The 21,705-nt window shown below is 37.2% G+C and overlaps 1 protein-coding gene and 1 long non-coding RNA gene across 5 annotated transcripts in view; one reads left to right on the top strand and one right to left on the bottom strand.

The window, feature by feature from the left end:
* Positions 1-11,442, bottom strand: part of C2H10orf67 (chromosome 2 C10orf67 homolog) — a gene marked incomplete at its 5' end in the record, with an annotated part of 45,711 nt that extends 34,269 nt beyond the window's left edge. The window contains 5 exon segments of the mRNA XM_050709072.1: positions 3,852-4,001; positions 6,898-6,972; positions 7,916-8,059; positions 10,349-10,469; positions 11,420-11,442. Of these exon segments, the coding sequence (XP_050565029.1) occupies positions 3,852-4,001; positions 6,898-6,972; positions 7,916-8,059; positions 10,349-10,469; positions 11,420-11,442 (513 nt within the window).
* A 90-nt stretch (positions 11,443-11,532) lies between these two features.
* Positions 11,533-18,274, top strand: LOC118247512 (uncharacterized). Of its 4 annotated transcripts, none has more exons than XR_004778467.2 (5): positions 11,533-11,767; positions 11,835-11,917; positions 14,083-14,267; positions 16,396-16,489; positions 16,564-18,274. It is a non-coding gene; the product is annotated as an uncharacterized LOC118247512 (long non-coding RNA). The 4 variants fall into 4 exon arrangements; XR_004778468.2 differs by having other exon boundaries at positions 11,565-11,767; positions 16,577-18,274; XR_007707835.1 differs by lacking the exon at positions 16,396-16,489 and having other exon boundaries at positions 11,565-11,767; positions 16,577-18,274.
* Positions 18,275-21,705: the final 3,431 nt, after the last annotated feature.

Genomic DNA, 21,705 nt, shown 5'->3' with positions numbered 1-21,705 from the left:
GATCTTTCACTGCTGAACGAGGGCTTTGCCCGAAGAAAATTTTACCTCTTTCAAAAATTATGCAAAGTGCAGGACCTAGACAGAATCCTATCTTATTGGAGTGACAAAGACAAATGTCAACACTAGATATTTACCCTACAGGCTCCACAGTGCACATAACTAATGTAACACTGAAGTTCTCCTAAGTGAAAACTTCACCACTGTGCCTCCTACTTTTCCCTGTAGGCAAACGGCCTCATCCATGAATATCCACCTCTACCTATGGTCTGAAACTAGACTTCAAGGAGCTTCCTACCCCTTTAGTTGAAGGTCACATAGATAAACTTTAAGGCATGATATACACATGTAGCAAATTTAATGCTATCTTTTAAACAGTGCTACTAAATCAAACACATTGCAAAAGTCTTGTGTTGACAGGTACCATCCAACCAAATGGGTATCCTACTGAAATAAAAAAAAATCAGCTTTGTCAGAAAATGTCTTTTTTTTGTAAAATCTGTAATGCTGATTAAAAAAAAAAAAAGTCAGAGTAAGATTTTCATTATGTTAACATACTTAATACAAACAGGACAGCTGTCTCCGGGGGATTCCTGAACCTAAGCTATTTGGGTTTCCTCATCTACAAATGCACATTCTCTGCAAATATTTTAAATCCTTTCTGGAGGCTAGTAAATTAGAAAGTAATTGTTATCCTGTGATACAGGCACATTGTTCTGCCTTCTTCTAAATGCAACACATCCTTTTTTAAAATGCCCCCAGGATTTTCACATTATAACCAATTCTACAATTTTCACCTAATAGTAAGCTCATGCAATTGCAGCTATTTCCTTTGCTCCCAATATGTTAAGAATATTTTGTCCTTAATATTGCCATTTATTGTTCTTTCTTTGATTCACTGTCTATTTTATACCCTTCAAAAACTTCCAATATTAGTTGGCATATTTTTTTTTCTTTTTCCACATTTGTTATATTATGCTTTAATTTACATGATTTGCTAATGACATCTTGCTGTGGAACTAAAATATGACTTGAGAAGAGCTGTCCTCTTTCTTGATTATGAAACTATGTCTGTCTCTTTGGTCAGAAAACATTTTTTTTCTTTGAGATTCCAGCTTTTTAATTCATATTCCTGTGTTCAGATTTTGAGCTTCAGTCAGTTTCACTCACCAATGTGAATCAAGTTTTTGAAATATTCCCGTAATGTGCATGCAACACCACTTTCATACACTAGTGTGCTCACATATACCATCAGTTACTCATTTATCATTCCTTAGAAAAATATCTTCCTGTTCAGCAGTAAATTTCAAGGTCCAAAAAAGCATTTGGTTATATTCATTTAAAAAGTTTTGATAGAAAATTCTCATAGATTAAGCAATATAATTCAGAAAAAGAAAAATTTTCTAACCTTTGTCTTCACCTTTTTCTTCACATGATATAGATGAATGCTTAGAGTTACTTATTCTCTTTACCAGTTTGTCACTTGTAATAGAACCTCACCAGAGAGCTTTGTTAGTGCCATTTCAGGATTACAAGATTCTTAAGGTGCAGTTGCCAAAAATTTAAAAAATGAATTTGTCTCTGATGTTGAAGACCACTCCTCTTATTTATTTATTTATTTATTTTTAGCTGCTTCATCTTTTATAAAAAGTTTTTTTAGTCAAAGATTTAGACTTTACAGGTAGAATTCTACCACATTTCAATATTGTGGTTACATTACAACACATTGCTTGATGGCAGCATGACTATGCCCATTTCCCCTCCCTCTTGGTTAAATCCTATTATTAGTGTACAGTTAATTAAAATTTTTCTTCTCTTCACATCCTCTGCCACTTCAAATTAATGTTTGTAATACTTGTAACACAAAAATTTGTAATACTATTTACCTTCTCAGCTTATGCTATTAGTGAGAATCTACACACATGATTTTTTTTTTGTTAAGCAGAACCCAATGCTTTAGAGACCGTATGTGCATGTACCAATTTATTGCATCTGGCTCCAGAATGACGACCAACTGATAGCTTGGGTTTCTTTACAGTGGGTTTCACAGCCATTACAGTTGGTATACACCAGTTGTTTAAGAGGTAGAGTCCAGAAGCTGCAGAACAATCTGATGATGCACTGAGAATTCTGCATTGCAGGCACTAAAAATCTCCAAATACCTGAACTTGTGCAATTAAAAGCTGCAAGACAGTTTAAATTCTCCTGCCAAACTATCTGAATGATGAAAAACATAACATCCAATGTCCAGCGGAAGTTACAAACATTTCTTTACACTCTGCTTTCTGATCCAGTTAGGTGCACTAAAAACACTCTCACCAAATCAGACCTTTTAAAAGACAGTGAACATACTATACCACTAAAATTCCACAGACTACTGTGATAATGACAATGCTGGTTCACATCCAGCCTCTTCCTCTTCTGGAGAATCTGAATCATAAGAAATGCAATGACAGCCTCCTATATGCACATGGAAGACTTGATTGCAGTCTTTGTTACAGAGAACACTTAAATACACATATTTTCTTAAAGTAAGGCAGACTTATTGGGGTCAAATGAAGCGATGGAGAAATAAGCCTTATCACTGCTGACTGCTGCAGCTAACAAACCATTACAAGATGGAATTACTATCACTTCTTTCTGTACGTGAGAACTACTAACCTGGTTTAAATATCCATTTCTAGAAAAGGTTGAATAGTTATGAATTCCAGCTGGAGAGAGAGCTCATTTCCTACAGGGTACATCTGCAACCCCACCTTTTTCCTTTACAGGTCATACTGTCTATCTTAGATGGCTGCCAGAAGAATTAGATGGCATTTTCAGATCTCATTAGTACTATACATCTCAATGATGTATAGGGAGCTGAGATGAAAAAGTGATCTAGTGTCAGGCTTTGCTAGAATCTCTTTAAAGCCTGAGACTGCTTTTCATCAGTCTAAGCCATACGTGAAGTTTTGAAAAGGTATTATAGATTTCTCACATTTCAGTGAACTGCAGACAAGTATACTTAATTTGTGTAGGACATGTTTATGTTACAGAAGGGATAAGGAGATGATGTATGGACTTATGTGGCTGAATTATGTTTACCGTTTGAAGGTGACAGACTGAATATTTAAGACAGTTCTTAGCTCTTGTATCTAGTTATTTTTGTCTGCATTTGTGGGGGAAAAAGAATCATAATTGTAAAGGGCTTTTCATATCTATTAATGGTAGTAACCAAGTAATTGTCATACTCAGATAACTTCTATTGCAGGAGTTAAGAAAAATTAAACATGAAAGATTTTAATCTTCATTTGAATACTTGAAATGCCAGTTTAAATGATTAACAACACAATTCTGAATAAAATGATTTATTTCAGAAGTTATTTAGAGACAGAGGGAACAAAGAGAAACATGAGAAGTAATGTAAGTAAATTCTGTAAGAAGCAGTAGGACAGAGATGGACTTTTTGTAACTGAAATGTTCATGTATGGGACAAAAATAGCATTGAGAGAAATATTTTATTAAAGATTTATAATTTTTAAAATGTTTTTGTTAAGTATTTATAGAAGTGTTTTTTATATATATATATATTATTTTATTAAAAAATAGACCAAAAGAGGCAGTACGACTACAAACCCTTGTTCAGACTATCACTGATATAAAATTGTGTGACATTAATAGAGTACTGTAGATTATTTTAGTCAAAGTACTTACCTTTAGTAAGGGTAGCGTGCTAGTATTTTCCCATTCTAGTGTTTTCTATAAAAATAATGAGACTAGAAGTATACTTTGTAGAAGGTGTTTAAAGATTTCCACATTCAGACAATGAGTTTATGATCTTTTTTTTTTTTTTTTTTAAAAAAAAAGCATACCATTTTAGCCCTTCCTTTTTCTTGACATTCCTGCAGTTTTCTTTCCAGATTTTTAATTATGGACCCCTTCTCATGCAGTTTGTTATGTAAAAGACTCAAAAGCTTTCCTGGTGAACATTCTGTGTCTTCTGTATTTATGTTGTAATACTTCTATTACAAGAAGAGATTCTTGAATGAGAGTTTTGCATAAACCACACAGACCTTTTTTTTTTTTTTTAATTCTACAGATTTTTTTCTTTTGTAATTTGAATACATCACAGGACATATTTTACATTCCAGAGTTCTTTTCTGGTATTGAAAATAAAATTTTACTCTATCTGACATTTCAAATATTTAAGCAAGAAGCATGTTATATCTAATACACAATCCATAATACCATGCAAAAATACAAAGAAAAATTGGAAAAAAATGCATATTTAATATATTAAAAATACCGATATATTTAACACTCATATAATAAAATATGCAGAAAGTACAGCATACGTACAGTGTAGCAAGATCATAGAATGGTTTGGTTTGGAAGGGACCTTAAAGATTTCCCAGTCCCAACCCCCCTGCCAAAGGCAGGGACACCTCCCACCAGACCGGGTTGCCCAAAGCCACATCCAGCCTGGCCTTGAACATCTCCAGGGATGGGGCATCCACACTTTCTCCGGGCAGCCTGTGCCAGTGCCTCACTACGCTCATAGTAACAAATTTACCATTACGCCTTGTCCCATCACTCCACTCCCTGACAGAGTCGCTCCCCAGCTTTCCTGTAGGCCCTTTTAGGTACTGGCAGGCCACTATAAGGTCTCCCTGGAGCCTTCTCTTCTCCAGGCTGAACAACCCCAGCTCCCTCAGCCTGTCTTCACAGGAGAGGTGCTCCAGCTCTTTGATCATCCTCATGCCTTCCTCTGAACTCCTTCTAATAGGTCCATGTCCTTCTTGTGCTGGGGGTCCCAAAGCTGAACGCAGCACTCCAGGTGGGGTCTCACGAGAGCAGAGCAGAGGGGCAGAATCCCCTCCCTCACCCTGCTGGCCACGCTGCTTTTGGTGCAGCCCAGTATACGGTTGGCTTTCTGGGCTGCAAGCGCACGTTGCCGGCTTGTGTCAAGCTTCTTGTCAACCAACACCTCCATGTCCTTCTCCTCAGGGCTGCTCTCAATCCATTCTCTGCCCTGCCTGTATTTGTGCTTGGGATTGCCCCAGCCCAGGTGCAGGACCTTGCACTCAGCCTTGCTGAACCTCATGAGGTTTGCACAGGCCCACCTCTCAGGCCTGTCCAGGTCCCTGTGGACGGCATCCCTTCCCCCCAGTGTGTTGACTGCACCACACAGCTTGGTGTCATTCACAAACTTGCTGAGGGTGCAATTAAGGTAAACTACTAAAATGTTAACTTCTGCATTACTGGCATTTATTTTTGCTTCTTCTTGATTGCAGTAGTAAAGTGCTTAAATTGCATTATAGCATTAAAAAAATAAGCATCTACAGTGGATGATTTACTTCCTATGTAGTCAAAAAATAAAAATAAGATTTTCAAAGAAAAGTATGTGCAGCCTCCCATTATACAGAAATGCATATCCATGGTGGTATAGGGCCAACAACTGGCCATTAGGAAACACTAAGCTTAAAAGTGTGTATGAGCTTTTCCTTCATGAGTACCTAAATACCTAGTTTACTTCTTTTTCCAAGGTCAGGTGATTAAAAATTGCTTAACTTTCTTAAAATATTAATATTAGCAGCAATATCTAATGCAATACCTTAAGAATTGTAGCACTCTCTGATGAATTGAAAGAAGCAGGGTTCAATTCTTTCCCCAGCTACAGTGGAGTCAAACTCAGTTCTTCTTTCTCAGAGCACCCTACCTACTGAGCTAGCATGCCTAGCATGGGGTGAATCTTTACCTGGTTTCTGAACCTGGTCTGAAATTATCCAAGAGTAGTACAAGATTTTCCAAAGGGAAAGAAAAGCAAAAGGAACCTGACCCTGCAATTCAATTCCCTGCTGCTACTACACATTCCATGGAATTCAAAAGCTTTTTTTTTTTTTCTTTCACACACAAAATAAAGCTTCCATTATTCCAGATGGTCTTTATAGCAGTTACTTGATCATATGTAGACATTCACATTTTAGCTTTCACACTTTGCTTTTTTAATAGAAGAAGAAAGATAAAATTTAAGTTCCATCCAAAAGTTGGATCGTTATTATTGTTCCCATTACAAACATGTTAATAAAAAAGTTTGTGGCACAGTCCCTAGAGGGCAGTAGAAAGTCACTTTGAGTGCACATGATCAGTCATCATCATCTCTATCTGGCAGCCTCAGTGTTCAATTATCAAATTTATCAAGACATTTTCAATTTTTGTTGAATGGAATTTTATGTGATCACTATGCTTCTGCTTCTGAAGAGACCCAGTCATAGACTGTCTACATTTATAGTAACATAACTACAAAAGCAGAGGATTCCTTTTTTTTTTTTTCTTTTTTTTTTCCTCTTAATGGAACAGACTACATGCTATATTAAGACAACTTCACCCACTTCTTACAGCTGCCACGTCTTTACTGTGAATTCAAACAAGTTTACCTTCCCACTGGCCAGTAGTTCCAGGAAATCCCTTCATTTGTTCTGGCTTTACTATCCTCATGCAAAAATAAGCACTGACTGCCTGTATGAGTCTAATCCTTTGCTTTTTTTTTTTTTAATATTTTGTGGTCATTTACTTTTTCAGTAGTCAAGAAATGCAAAGCTGTGCAATTTTTGCTTTCTTCCACTGATGCCTACTAATATACTCCTTATGTATGAGGTAGTAACACTGTTACTTATCTAAAACTATATTCAAGAATGCTAAACTGAGCATTTTAATACTAGAGGGGGGAAAAACAGCACTTGTAAAAACAATATTTTGTGCTCATTATATTCTTTCTACTTAATATAGTTTACATACTTAGCCTTCATGGAAAATTTAAACATATCCTTCTCCAGATTTAGGGAGCGTACTGACTTATGACATATTACTTACTACTCCAATCAGCAGTCTACTACCAGTTTAATGGTTAAAAACCACCTCAATATTTCCTCTGAGAACAGCCAATGCATCGCATAACTGTTGTTGGTAGCTCTGACAAATTTGGATTTCTTTCTGCAATTTGATGAGCAATAATAGGAGGCAGACAATCACTAAATAATCAAACCCAAACAAACAAAAATAAAAAACAATAATAATAAAAAACCAAAGAACTTGAACTGTGCCTTCTTTTTCTTTTAAGAAAACGAAATACTATTAAAACTCTTGAATTTGGAAGAAAAAATACTAAGCTTATGTTCCTCTTCTATCATTTTTTTTCCCCTGACACATTCTTCAATCCCTTTTCAGCTTTTGGCTAATTAATCAAACTGTATTTCTTTCTCTACAAAAGGTAGGTTCCCAACTGCTTTAAATACAAGCACTTGTTAAATAAGGGTTGTTTCAGATGTTTAAAATGGGAATTCATACCTTTATTTTTTTTTTAACTTTTGCTTCTTTATGCTCATATCAGAAGCTTAAAAATGAGGTTGAATCTTTACTCATACATCTCCCTGGTAGTGAGTGCACCCTAGTTGCAACATGATTGCCTACAAGCATTAATGCTGACATGGACTGTGGTCCATGAGACCCTGAAGATCTCATGGAAGGTCCTAAAGATCACTGAATATATATTTTCAAAGAAATGTATGGGAAAAGAACAGTAAATAATGTATGCACACAAAGTGTGCTACATTTCTTGCCTATTACAATATTATTATGAAAAATTTTACTAGAAATAACTACCCCAGAATTTAAGATGTTTTCATAGCTATCACTGTTAGTATGCAGAGTACAACATAATCCGTTTTGTTAATTGCAAATTTGCAAAAGACACCTTACACAGTCATTTTTTTAAAACTATGCTACCATTTTACTTTATTTTCTTATTTTCAATACTTCTGTGAATTGCTTTTTATTAAGTAAAATATCATATTAACCCAAACAAGGAGGATATATGAATGAGAACTGGCATATATTGAAGGTTAACATATAAGTGAACAAGAATTTTTCTCTTTACCCATTTATGAAAAGACTCAATGTCTGTCAGTCTATCTTTTACATATTTACTGAGATTTGAAGCCTGCTCTTCAATTTTTTCTTCATATTGTGCTTGAATGGTGCTTTTGTAGATGAACAAATCTTGCTGGAGGGATTGAGTGAGCTAAAAATCAAAATCCTGTTATTATTTATTTTTATATACAAAGTAAGCTAGACAAAGAAAAGTTTAACTATTCCATTACTGTGTTCAAGACTATAATTATTCAAGGGTGGCATCATTCATTTACCTAAACACAAGTATCTAATGCATTTCTATGCCCCATTGTATCTTCTTTGGACTATAACAGTCACCGCAGAAAGGCATGGGTCTCTATGCTTGCCAGAGCTCCCAGCTTCACACCCATGCTTTGGACATCTTAGGGTGTCAGCACGGTTTTCAATCTGCAGAATAAACCACCTAAATTTAGGTGTCCACATAGGACCTAGGTGAGTAAGTGTCGGTTACAGACAATGAATTCAGTGGGACTTGACCCAGTTGCTCATGCACACATGGTTTAGTGTCATAAGAAATGAGGTATAAAAGACATCTTATGCAGGGCTGGTGGACATGACACAAGAGGTATGGAAACCTGTCCCTTTCTGAAACCAGAGACAGAGACCAAGAAGCATATCTTGAGATATCTCCACTGACTAAAAAGACATCTGTATTGACTGTATGGGAAGTTTAGGTGCCGTGCTCAGTTAAAGATACCTCCATGATACACCCAAATGTAGGTTTTCTAATGCGTGAGCTGACTCTCACCCCAAATACAATATTTGACTGTTAAACTAAGTATTGGGAAACCTTCTGTAATGAAAATAAGAAATATTGTACCAGAATGCTCTCTAACGAAATTAAAAGGTAACTATGTGAAAAAAACTGTAATTACTTCTGCAGAAAAAAACCTCATAAATTATAAAAATATGCCCAAATGAATATATATTGCAGTGTCAGAGGTATCAATGACATCAGTGATGTAATGTTTGTTGTAAGCATCACTCTATTGCATCACTCCTGTGGATGATAAAAAATTAAAACTAAAATTAAGAAAATTCTAACTCATGAAATGGAAGATACGAATATACAATATTGAACATGTATTTCAATAGTCCCATGCAAACAAAACATAAGGAGAACTGACCCTCAATATAAAAATACTTTGCATCCAGATGCACAGTGTTCTCTGTCAGATTTTAAACACTTACCCCCCTCAACCTTCAATACTGTATATTTTAAAGACACTTGGATTCAGTATTTCATAGGAAGAGATTATTTATACAGTAAAGATATTTAAGTTTCTCAAAAAAAAAAAGTATTTTAGGAATACTCAAGCATCTGCCAGATGGTAACTAGCTAGATTCTGCAGAACAGACCCGTACACATGTATCAATACAGATATCAAAATGAAAGTCTAGGAAGTGTTCAAAACCCATTTATAAAACCCAAGCTAGTACTCTGCATAGTATTTTACAGGAAAAGAATAAAAATATCTGCATTTTTGCAAGAAGTGACAGAGGAAGTGTTATAGGAAATGCATTCTGCTTTCCATTGGTTTAGATGAGCAAACACTCAGAAATCTTTCAGGGATGTAAGGTAGAAAGAGATATTGCTTCTACAAGTAGTATGAAAGGCACTGAAATTTAATTCTTGGCTATATTTACACACATTTGATATCTGTAAAGAAAAGTGTTAATTTTTTTTTTCCTAGGAAATTAATTTTTTGCACACAATTATTTTATATCCTGAAGCACCTTCCTTTGTAATTTCTTACACAGATAGGGGACAGACAGAAATGTCTCATTTTGATGGAATGGATCTCCCTCCACAGGTCTCTAGAGGCACCTGTCTTCCTTCACAAATTGTTAAGGCATTTATGTTAAGCAGGCTGCATTGTTCCTCATTATGGACTGCATTCTTCCTCCAAAATCTAAGCATTAAATTTCAGTGAGACACTGTTTAGGTTATATATATTACTGTGCAAGGGCAGATAACACCATTTGGACCTTCCTTCCAACTTTGTATATGATTTGTGCAAAGCAGAAGCACTGCACTATTTTATTAAATCTCCTTAAATGGACGTATTAGGTCACCTTAGCTATATTGTAACTGAGTAGGTAGGTATCAATGGAATGGATAGGCCCACATTCAATTCCAGACTCTTAGCCCCTATCAAACAAGTTTAAGCCTTCAGAATTTATCATTTTCAGCATTAAACAATGGTAACCCTTACATAATCTTCTCTGATGCAACAGTGTGCTATTCTATTTTGAAAACAGAAATTTATATGATTTGGGTGAAATAGGTATATGAAGACAGAAAAAAAGTCAAAAGATTGCTTAAGTATTACACAAAATAGAGATGACTGACAAAAGTATGTATACCACAAGGAAGACTAATACTTTCCTAGTTTACCTTGATTAAAGCTTGCGTAACAATCGCTAGCTCATTTAATTCTGGTATCTCTTTGATATCTGTTTGCGTTGCATGATCTCTGCTGTCATATCCTATTTTTAAACCATCTGAAATGCAAGGCCTGCAAAAACAGGCAGATTTGGAAAAAAAAAAACCACAAACTTTGAGTAGTACAGTAGTTGCTTTAATAAAATTAATTGATCTATTAATAATGGATATTCGGAGATAAAGTGCCTATAATTTCTTTTATCATTTCACTTGTGTGGCTTTTTAAGATAAAGTGCGACAAACACATTAACAGCTTCTTTCTGTATTTGTTTCATGAAGACAAATGTTTTCAGTCTAATACTGAATAACAACTAAAATTCAAGCAATACTACCATTATGGGAAAGAACATAAGAGAAAATGCTAAAGAAGTGTTTGCATTCTAACAGAAAATAGATATTTTTCAGTGTTCTTTAGAGAAATGCATCAGTCCAAAAACTGGACTGTAGATTTATTTCGGAGCTTGATCTTCTATTTCACTGATAGACTTGATTATTTGTATATTACTTTTTTTTTTTTTTTTTTTTTTTCAAAATGACACTTAACACTGTTACATTCTTAATAAAACATTTGATCATTGGATTGTTAAAAATTTAGGATTTTTGGCGCTGTCAGAATTCTGTTATAAATGGATAGTGTCAGACAATTCTTGCCCAGGTCTACCTAATTTATAGGTGATCACAACTGGACAAATTGATTTAAAATTTTAATAGTACTCAGTCAGAGGTGTTCTGAAGACCCATTTATTTTGTGAACATTCAGGTACATTCCCAGTACTATTACTGTCAAATATGAATGGCTATGAAGTTGTACCATCACTTCCCAAATCTCTGCATTTTAGGATGGGACGCGCAGAACTTCTCGCCGGAGTGAGATTACACTGTGAGAAGTACAACCAAAAGGAAAGAATGACCGTGGGCTACATTAACTTTAATTTAGTGCGCAGGGAGATTCCTTTCAATTCAAGCACAAGGAGATTCCCCAGGACCGGGGACCCCAGGACCGGGGACACCGCCGGGCCTCACCGCTGCTGGGGCTGGGGCAGGCAGCAGGGCCGGCTTGGGCCGGGGCCGCCGCGCCGCACCCACGGCAACCAGTGCCCGCCCCCGGCGGGCGGAGCGGAACGAGAACGCTTCCGTTCGGGAAAGGGAAATGGGTGCTGTCAGGGGGGGCCCGCGGCCCCCCGGGTTGGGTGTGAGGTGCGTTTCGTCCGCTCGCAGCCTCCTCTGCGTCCCAGGTAATCTGTGAGCGGTTAGGAGCAGCTGGCTGCCCGTGGAAGCTGCTGGATTGAAATATAAATGGTTAGACCCTCTGGGAGGTGCACTGAGCGGTACCCGAGGAGAGCTGGTGCGCTGTGCCTAAATTACTGACAGGTAAAGAAACTCCCCCCCCCCCCTCCCCGTCATGGCATGTTGCAGAGGAATTGTTTAATTGTTTTAGGTGGTCATCGGGCACCCAAATGCAGCATGGAACATCCTGGAGTCGATGCTCCTCTCCCTCCTCCAGTCTGTTTGGAAACAGAGGTGAGAAGCCCAGGTGGGCTCTTTCAGCTACATCAGAACCAGAAGCAAATCTGGAGGAAATACAGAATAGTGAGTTAGGTGCCAGAGGTGGAAGAAAGCCAAATTTCTTGCTGGTTATGACTGCAAGCTAGAAAAAGGTGATGTCAAACACATGTAAGCCATGGTGAGTGGCTGATTTGCCTTCATTGTAATAGCAAAGGTAGGTTTTGACTTCTTTGAAAGTGTTTGAGACACCAGTGCAATGATCAGAAGCTGCTCTGAATTTTCTTATAATTCTCCCACGATAAGAAGCCCATCAGAGAATGGGCTAGCTGGAAAAAACTACTTGGTTATTAGTCTGTGTTTCAATACACTGTGATCTGCAGTGCTCTCAAATCAATAATTAGCATTTGCACTAAAAATCACTTTAATTTTGTTTGAACTCAAGTTGCACATAGAGAGAAAGCAACCGTTTAAGAACAAACCACATCAATACAGCACAATCCTATAAATACAGGAGCAAAATAATGGCTTATCTAGCAGAAACCGTAAGGATTTTTAAATGGGATGAATTCTTCTAATTTTCCTAGGATTAACACCTATGTCTGCTCAATGTGATATATAATCTTTATGGACCAGAAGTTATTACAAACTTTGTTTACATAATAAATCACCATTTATGATATTTGGAGTTGTTAGCATGGATGAAATCTTTCCAATTGCTGTGAATCCACAAGGTGTAAAGGATTCATATGGCTTATAGAAAAAATGTGCCTTTAATTTTGAGAATTAAAGCAAATTTATTAATTGTGCCTCTTTTTTGCAATCTCTGGGCACCATTTCACTTTGTCCACAGAAAAAATATGGAAAGAGATAGAAACTAATGTGAAATTTAAAATGCTAGAATTTTTCTCTTTCTTGAGTTCAAGCTGAAAAAGATGTAAAGCAACAATCTTTTTATATCAGAGAAATGTAATTGGTAAGAAATGAGCAAATGTCATCACTTACTCTTTCACAAATGCTACTAAAGTTAATATAAAAAGGTTGATGTCATTATAATGTCATTATGAAGTCGTGCTGAGTAATAGTTTAAACTTATGCTTGTAACTCAGGTGTTCTCAGACATTTTCTCTCAGTTTAGCAAAAATGATAAGGGCAAGTGAGTGAAAAGCAAGAATTGTTACTTGGCTTACAAATACCATTTGTAAGACTTGCCTTACTTTTAGGACACCTTCCAGCAATAATAATATATAGAAGAGTTCATTTTGTTTGGGGAAGAAGTGTAATTTTCCGCTGGAAACAGACAAAGTTTATTAACATAGGCTGTAGCATGATACATGGAAAAACTGCCCCAAATTACATCTGTGTTACACTGAAATACAGGAATCAGATTAAAGGTTAAGAAAACTGTTTTTCGTAATCCCATACATTGCTTGGGTACATGTGAGAGGAACACTGGGGTACTGACCTGATGATTCACATTTATTTATAAACAGAAAATTCAACACTTTGCTTATGATGTATTTTATCCTGTCGTAGTTGTTTTCTTACTTTTGATTACAGCCCGGTCTTACTATTGTAACTACTACTTTTATGTTAAGGAGCTTGATGCTTCACACCTTAATTACTGCAGTCATAATAACCTTGTTTATTTAGAAACATCGTTGCTGTCTAGTCTATACAAGGTCAGCTACTGAATCTTCTGAGATAATAATCAAAAGTTATTTGCTTATTGTCTTCACTCATCAAATTCCCTGAAATGGATTTTATGATATTTTAACCTAGTTAGGAGCTGTTGAAAATGGATTTGGAATGATGCTGGTGCCAAATCTTAAATAATAGCACTTATGACATAATAAAATATTGGCTTTAATTTTACAAAGTGAGGTTGGTTGTCTCTCCAGGACAGTTACTCTTTCACTAGTGGGTTGGATTTTCTCTTTTCTGTGGTTCCACAAGTGGGAGATTGGGCTTTTGCATCAGCACCACTCCTCACCATGGCTTCTTGCTGAGCTTAGATGAACTTGACCTCTAAAGTACTGATGTTTACAGTTGAACATAACATCTTTTTAAAACTAGATGCCCTTTTATTACTGAACTAAAATGCAGTATTTAGTGTCCATTATGTCAGAATAGAACAAGAAAGCTTTTGTATCTGTGCGTAATATGCCCGTTTGTCTCTTTAGCTTGGAAATGTCCAGATTCAACGACACAAGGGAATTGGCAAAACACGATAAAGCTCCTGTCCCGTTCAGCTACCTCAGATTTTGCTTCAGATTCTAATTGTGATCATTTTACACATCCTGCCTTCTTTGACCGACAGTCATCAAGAGTCAATGTCAGGCCATGAATTTCTGACAGAGTCTCCAAGGTAACCAGGTTCATCATGTGCTAACAGTTCTTGACATTTATTTATTATAAAAACAAAATTTGTCTTAGTCCTATATTTCAGAGAAACAGAGAGAGTAGGTTGCAACACAAGTATGACAGCCCAAACAATGCATGTATTTCCTATTTTTTTCCTGATTATTCGAGGCATTTTTGACCCAAGAGAAATACAGGAAGTCTATTTTATTCTCACTGTGTTGGAACAAGTAAACGGGTCTTCAGGTATATAGTTCCTTTTGAAGGCCATTAAAGCAGCAGCAAACTTCAAACAAGATATAAGAGACAGTTGCTCTTTGTTCAGAGTAATGACATAAATCCCTCTAACAATTTGTGAAAAAAAAAAAGTGTAGTAGCACTTTCAGAAGATGGGTATATTTGCAGGAGGAGAGAATGACAGATCACAAACCCCTTGGGAAACAGAAATAAATGGAACAAAGAAGCAGGACGAGATTTTACTGCACATACACAGATTAAAGTCTTTACCAAGCTATTTGCCATACTGTTATCATTATACCAAAATGGTCCTTGTATTCACAGGCCATCCTGTTTTCAACATACTGCTACTAGTATTTTGTTACCAGGATCCTTTTGTGAAATTATTTGCAATTATGTCATATCTGAAAGCCAAGGCTGTGAGTCAAGACTAAATTTATTCATTGCCAGGTTGTATCCATTTCATTTTGGCCAGCGCTGTCCTTTAACTTAATTAGATCTTCTTGCTCCCTAGTATTTCATCTGTGAGGTATTTATAGACAGCCCTTTTCAATCTTCTTTGGATAACGTAAGCCAAGAATGTTTGCTCTCCTCTTGTTAGGGTGTCACCAGTGCTGTGATCATTTTAATTCCCCCTTGCTTATGTTCCAGTCAAAATTTAACATCCTTAAGCAACGTTGACTAGAAATAGATATGATACTCCAGATGAGAAGTGATAATGATGAAGCTATTCCACAATTGCATAGCATGTGTTGATTTTTCTTCTCTCCTGATGATTTCCCACAGCTGATATTCTGCTAATAGCAGAAATACTTACCTGTCACCAGGTGGATGATCTTCCATTTGCAGTGCTGAATTTCATCTATCCACGTAGGCAACTCCATTTCCAGTCTCCAAATGTTTCCAGTATGATATTTCAAAAATCATCACAGTAAAAATGTTGCTCAGCTCTACAGCCATTAGTGAAAGTCACTAGCACACCGTGTGCCAGAGTAATTAATGAAAATATTATACAAAGTCAGTCCCAAGACTGATCTTTAAAGAACTCCACCAGCAAGTTTCTTTCAGCATAATGATTCCTTTGAATTATCTTCAGTTTTCTCTCCTCTAATGAGTCTCACAGCCGCCTTGTAGTTCTAATTCCCATTTTCATTGGTTTAATAATATTTCACACTGTGCAGTATCAGAAACTTTATTTAGATCCAGCAAGATTAGATACACTAAATTTCCTCTAGTAATTTTATACAAAATTCACAGGGGCATGCACAAAGCCCTCTGTTCAGCAGAAAGGTCCAGGTCTGATACAGTAAGTTAATTTTAGTTGGGATTCTCACACTGAATTACTAAATGAGTACAGTTTGATTTTTATAAAATTGTACTTGCATAGAAATCACAATTAGAAAAATGTTTATATTTTCATGTATGGATAATATGTGAGAATTAACTTGTACTTTTTTATAACAATTTTAATGTTTCCAATGTACTTGAATAAGTACAGAAACTGACATTGCTGAAATTTAATTTTTAAATTTCTGTAGATGATCACTCGTAACTGTAGAAACACTACTTTGTGTTTCAGGATGACCAAACTGAGTTAAGATTCTATCTTGTTGGTAGTTACTGGTATAAATTGACTAATTGGAGTGTAGTTGTTCCCAGCTTCTTCCAGTGAAAAAGACATTGGAGTTGGGCTCACTGTTACAGTCTTTTCAATTACCTCTCACTATATTGGAACTTCGAAAATGTTGAATCAGAAAAATAATGGTGTATTCTACATTTAGGCATGAAAAACTAGGTTAAGAAAGGTTTGCCTGTTTACAGGATAGGATGTTAATAAGGATTAATTGATGTCATCCCTCCTCTCTAATGGCTCTACCTGCCTTATTTTTTCTCATTAGACAGTGGAGTTAAATAGCTGTGATCTGACCTTGCCGTAACAGTTAGCTCTATGCGACGTAGGTGGAAACAAAGCACGTTTGTAATTGCGATGAGGTACGTTCTTTCCCTGAATTTCATCAGGGCTAGAACATTACTCGTTGAGCTGGTTATACCATGCGTAACCACAGTCCTTTCCCACAGGATGGACCAAGCAGTGGAATAACAAAGGTATTTTATGTAATTATATGCTATTCCATGACTCTGAAAACATGAACTATGCAGTGTGGTTTTCTGCTACAATCCTTGGCTGTGTGAAGTGATGATGCCTCCTTTGGCAGCTTCCTGGTGGAAAAAAAAAAGGTAAGGAAAGCTCTGCATTGCAAGGTTTTGGAGGATAGAGCAGATGAGACTGCCGTTTGAATCAGCCTCAGTTTCCAAAGCCTTTCTGTTGCAAGGCCACCCATGGAAATGTTGGCTACTTGCTGCCTCACTGAAGCGTGTCTTAACTTCAGGAGTAGGCAGTACTGCAGCTTCTTTTCTACCACAGTTTTTTTTTTACATTTACAGTTTTTTTTTTAATCAAGATTAATCTGTTAATGATATTTCCTGTAATTGTACGTGGCAATTTCCTGCTTCTGTTATTTCTGTATTGCAAACTTCCTCAACTACCTTCACAATCTGTTTTTGTCAGAACTCTGTTCTGCTCTTGGTGTGAGCCAGAATATCCACTTGCCTCAACTCTAAATTTGCCATTGACCAACATGAAAGGAAAAAAGTTAACTATTTGATTTCCTATATCAGATAACAAAATATAGACATAGCAAACACTTCTATATCATTTGAGGTTTATTAAAATATAACCCTTTCTAAATTTCATACACATTTTGAAGCTTGTTTATGTCACATTATTACTATTTTTTTCCTCAGAGAAAATAGCATTGTTGATCCCTTTATTTTTCTGATAGCATCTTAAGGCTGTATTCACAATGACCACCACAAATGCCATCTACACTTCTGAGTAGAAATGAGAGACTTGACCTGCGTCATAGCTCACATTTAGAGGCTCGCTTATCAAGTGGGATATGACTATGAGACCCTGAGATATGAGTGAATGTCTATATTTATCACCAACAGTCCTTTTTCCACAGTCTTGCCACATGATGTCACACTTCACACTGTCGGTTACGTCTCTAATGACTAGTGCACCCATACAATGAGTATGATTTTAACATGACAGTATAACAGAAGCTAAACAACAAATTGTGAGGCAACTCTCTAAGATACATCCCTTGTTTTATGCAGCATATTTATACTTCAAAAGTAAGTGTTGATACGCTTACTCTTCATTTTATGTTAGTGGTGTGTTAAGGGTTGAAGGAAGTAGATACTCTAGTTAGTACAGAGTCATCGCAAGGCCATCACAGAGAAGCTGGCATCAAGAGAAGAAAAAAGAGACTAGGAATGGAAAGAGCACAATTGGTTCTTGTGGCAGTGCTGTTAGTTCATGACGTCTTCACAAGTTCATTTAATGCTGAATAACTTACCTGTAAGTCGGTAACTTTATGAAAGGAATGATATGATCACCTGCAGCAACAAAGGATAAAACTAATGATTCGGGATGTTCTTTCTAGTTCCAGCTCATATGTATTTCTTCCCTGTCGTGGATGATCCTCGGTATCCATAGTATGTATATATTTTTCTATTATTTTTCTTTTTTTCTATTATTTTTTAACTTTGTCCTTGATATACTACTTTAAATTACTAATAAAAAATAAACATCTCATTGTCCAATTATGTACAAAGAGCTATCAATTCATGAAATATTTCAGCCAGAAATATCTTTGGCTGAAGGACAGTTATGTTTGCAAGGAAAAAAAAAAAGGCTATGGAAACGCTTATTCAGTGTCATTCAATACATCATTTAAGCTAACTTCTCTCCCCTTCTTCACTAATAAATGATCCTGCTGATGTAATTAGTTTGTCTCTTCTGTGTCAATCATTAAAGTAGTTCCACTCTCAGGAACTTCAGTTTTACGTCACTGAATGCCACCGTTTTTCCACAGCTGTTTTTATATTGTGGTCTGCCTTCTAAACAATCTGAACAATTCCTGGAATGTACAGCATAACCAGGGATAATGATTATGTCAGGAGAAACTTTAACCTCAAGAGATATTTACGCTTTATTACTATAGAGATTGCTTTTAAGATCTATTCTGTATTAGCAAAGGACTGTACATTCGCCTATACTGAATGAACCAGAAACCTGGGAACAGTAATTTACGAAAGACAGTCAAAGGCATCTCCATGTTGTGTTCTGCGTGCTTTACGAAGCCTCCTAGTGCCTGTGTGACCACAGTATGCGGGCAAAAGTGACAGAAGCTGAAAATGTCAAAATATTCTGGAAGCAGTCAATCTGCGCATCATGTTTTATCCAGGCCACTCTGAAAAGCAGAGTTTAATTTTTCCCCAACAGCTGCTGTACATCCAGTTCAGAGAAACAGCAGAAATGCATCTTCTGGTAGTAGAAGGTACAAAAGGCATAACCATGTGCCCCATCCTTTTATAGATACCCTTGCACTGAAGAAGTTCAAATTCTTCCTTGAAATTTAATTCTCACAGGGATTGTATTCATAGCACCTGATCATTCCTCTCTGTTGCCACCCTTTTCTTCAGCCTGCAACCCTTAAGCAAACCATGGATTAAGAGGTAATTGTTAAAAACAGAAGTCAGATATTTAGAAGATGACCTTTCAGATATGTACTGACTACTTGGTAACTCCTTCTATGAAAGCTGAGAACTAGCCATGAAAGGCTTGTGCTGCTGAGGCTCAATGGGATTTTTGTCATTGATTTCACGAGAGATTGGATTCCACCCAAGCCAAATGGATATGACTAACTCTAGGTGCTCAGTCACGGAAAATGTTGGCCACATTGCACTGTCAGTGTTTAATAACAGGTAAAAAACATCAAGGTGAACTTCTCTTTCTATTTACTTGACATGGGAGGTAATTAATATGTTGAAAGCAATATACTATTAACACTAATAGAGTGGTATAAATGTTTTGTCACTAGTTACCTAGTAACAGATTTTGATTGTATTTTAACATTAGGAAGCTGACTACATGCATTTTAACTGAAAACAGGAATGGCATTATTTACACCTGTTTATAGATGAAAAGGGAATAAAAGAATGATCCATCTGATAACATTACCAAAAACTGTTGGCATATTTAGCATCTATTTCAGAGTGCTCCTTGGATTTTTGTTCAGCTATAAGTAACCTTTTTGTCCAGAATACACGGTAGCAGAGCATCAGAATTTTTGGCAGGAAGTAACCAAATGAGGTTTAACAAGAGCAAGTGTAGAGTCCTGCATCTGGGAAGGAACAACCGCATATATCAGTACAGGCTGGGGGATGATCTGCTGGAGAGGAGCTCTGAGGAGAAGGACCTGGGGGTCCTGGTGGACAACAGGTTGACCATGAGCCAGCAGTGTGCCCTCGTGGCCAAGAAGGCCAGTGGGATCCTAGTGTGCATAAAAAGGAGCATGGCCAGCAGGTCAAGGGAGGTGATCCTTCCCCTCTACTCTGTCCTGGTCAGGCCTCACCTGGAGTACTGTGTCCAGATCTGGGCTCCCCTGTACAAAAAAGGCAGGGATCTCCTGGAAAGGGTCCAGCGGAGGGCAACAAAGATGATACGGGGCCTGGAGCACCTTCCCTGTGAGGAAAGGCTGAGAGACCTGGGTCTGTTCAGCCTTGAGAAGACTGAGAGAGGATCTTATCAATGTTTACAAATACCTGAAATGTGGGAGACAGAGTGATTTGGCCAACCTCTTTTCAGTGGTTTGTGGGGACAAGACAAGGGGCAATGGTAAAAAAATGGAGCCCAGGAAGTTCCGCACCAATATGCGAAAGAACTTCTTCACGGTGAGGGTGATGGAGCACTGGAACAGGCTGCCCAGGGAGGTTGTGGAGTCTCCTCTGAAAATATTCAAGGCCCATCTGAATGCCTACCTGGGCAACCTGCTCTAGGGAACCTGCTTTGGCAGGGGGGTTGGACCCAGAGATCCCTTCCAACCCCTACAATTCTGTGATTCTGTGATCAGAATACTAACATGATGGAAATTTGGGCATACATAATGAATCTGGTTCTTTCCTCAAAGGAAGCACCACAAATGTTTTACCTCATTGTAACTAACAATCAAAATAAAACAGCTACCCATTGGTTACTGTACCACTGTTCCAAATAACTTACGGTTTTGGAGAGGCAGAACAGAATTGGGAGTTTCTGTAACATCCTAGGAGAAAGAAAACTGTGGTACTGAGTGTTCAAACTGCAGCACTCATTTTTAACAGAAGCGTTGTTATTCTACTGCATCTGTTTAGTGCTCTCTAACAGAAAGAGCTGCCTCCCCCCCCTCCCCAGTTACCAGACTATTTAAGACCTTAAACCCACCACCCTGAAGTCAGCTCTGGCATTCACTTGCAGGCAGAACGATTCACTAAGCAAAAATGTAGACATACCATTTTAAAACTAAGAAAGGTAGGCAGAAGAGCTGGTGAGCATTGAGTAATGTGCATCTTTATTACAGCAACAACACAAAAACCCCACAGTGAACAGCTATTGGCACGTTTTAAACCCTCTGGGAAGGGACAACTTCCAGTGATTTTACATTAGATCACCTATGAATATATTAGAAATCATTTTAGCTTGGGAATATACCTTGTAAAATTTTGATTAAGAAGTAAAACTAAACAGGAATCTTTCTTTTGCTCCAGGCCTTCATTTTAAGGAGGAAAGCACTTTGACTTACTACCACTTGGCTAGTTTGTTTCCTCTCTGAGCAATTTGTCATCCAGAAATACAGATTCACTGACTGATCTCACATGCTATATTTAAGGCAGAGTGCTGAACATTCAGAAATACGGGAGTCATTCTGTAATTTCAGAGCAGCTGTAATACCTTATCACCCTGTAAGAGGCTGCCAGAAGCACTCCTGGCTAATGCCCATCGCCATTTGTCCAGAGGTGTCAGCTTGCTGGCTGGGGCAGGGAAATCAGGGATTTGATTCATATCTGATGCACTTCTTGTACTTCAGAGGCAATGATTTTGGGTACGTGTTGACTCTAAATTTTTATGAAAAGGCTCCAGGTAGTGCATGGGAGTGGATGCTGTGTTATAGTCGAAACAAAAAGGGAAAGCAGATGTGAAAACTGTGCCCTTAAGCACCCCCAGTTTTTAGCATTGAGGATTTCAGAGTTTTTCATTCTACGTGCAAATTAGGCGAGATCAGAAAATGTTTTCTGCATAAATTATTAAATGCTGTGTGGTA

Source organism: Cygnus atratus, chromosome 2, assembly GCF_013377495.2.
Source record: "Cygnus atratus isolate AKBS03 ecotype Queensland, Australia chromosome 2, CAtr_DNAZoo_HiC_assembly, whole genome shotgun sequence".
Taxonomy (NCBI): Eukaryota; Metazoa; Chordata; class Aves; order Anseriformes; family Anatidae; genus Cygnus; species Cygnus atratus.
Note: the sequence above shows the minus strand (reverse complement) of the source record. Positions and strands in the feature narration are given on the sequence as shown.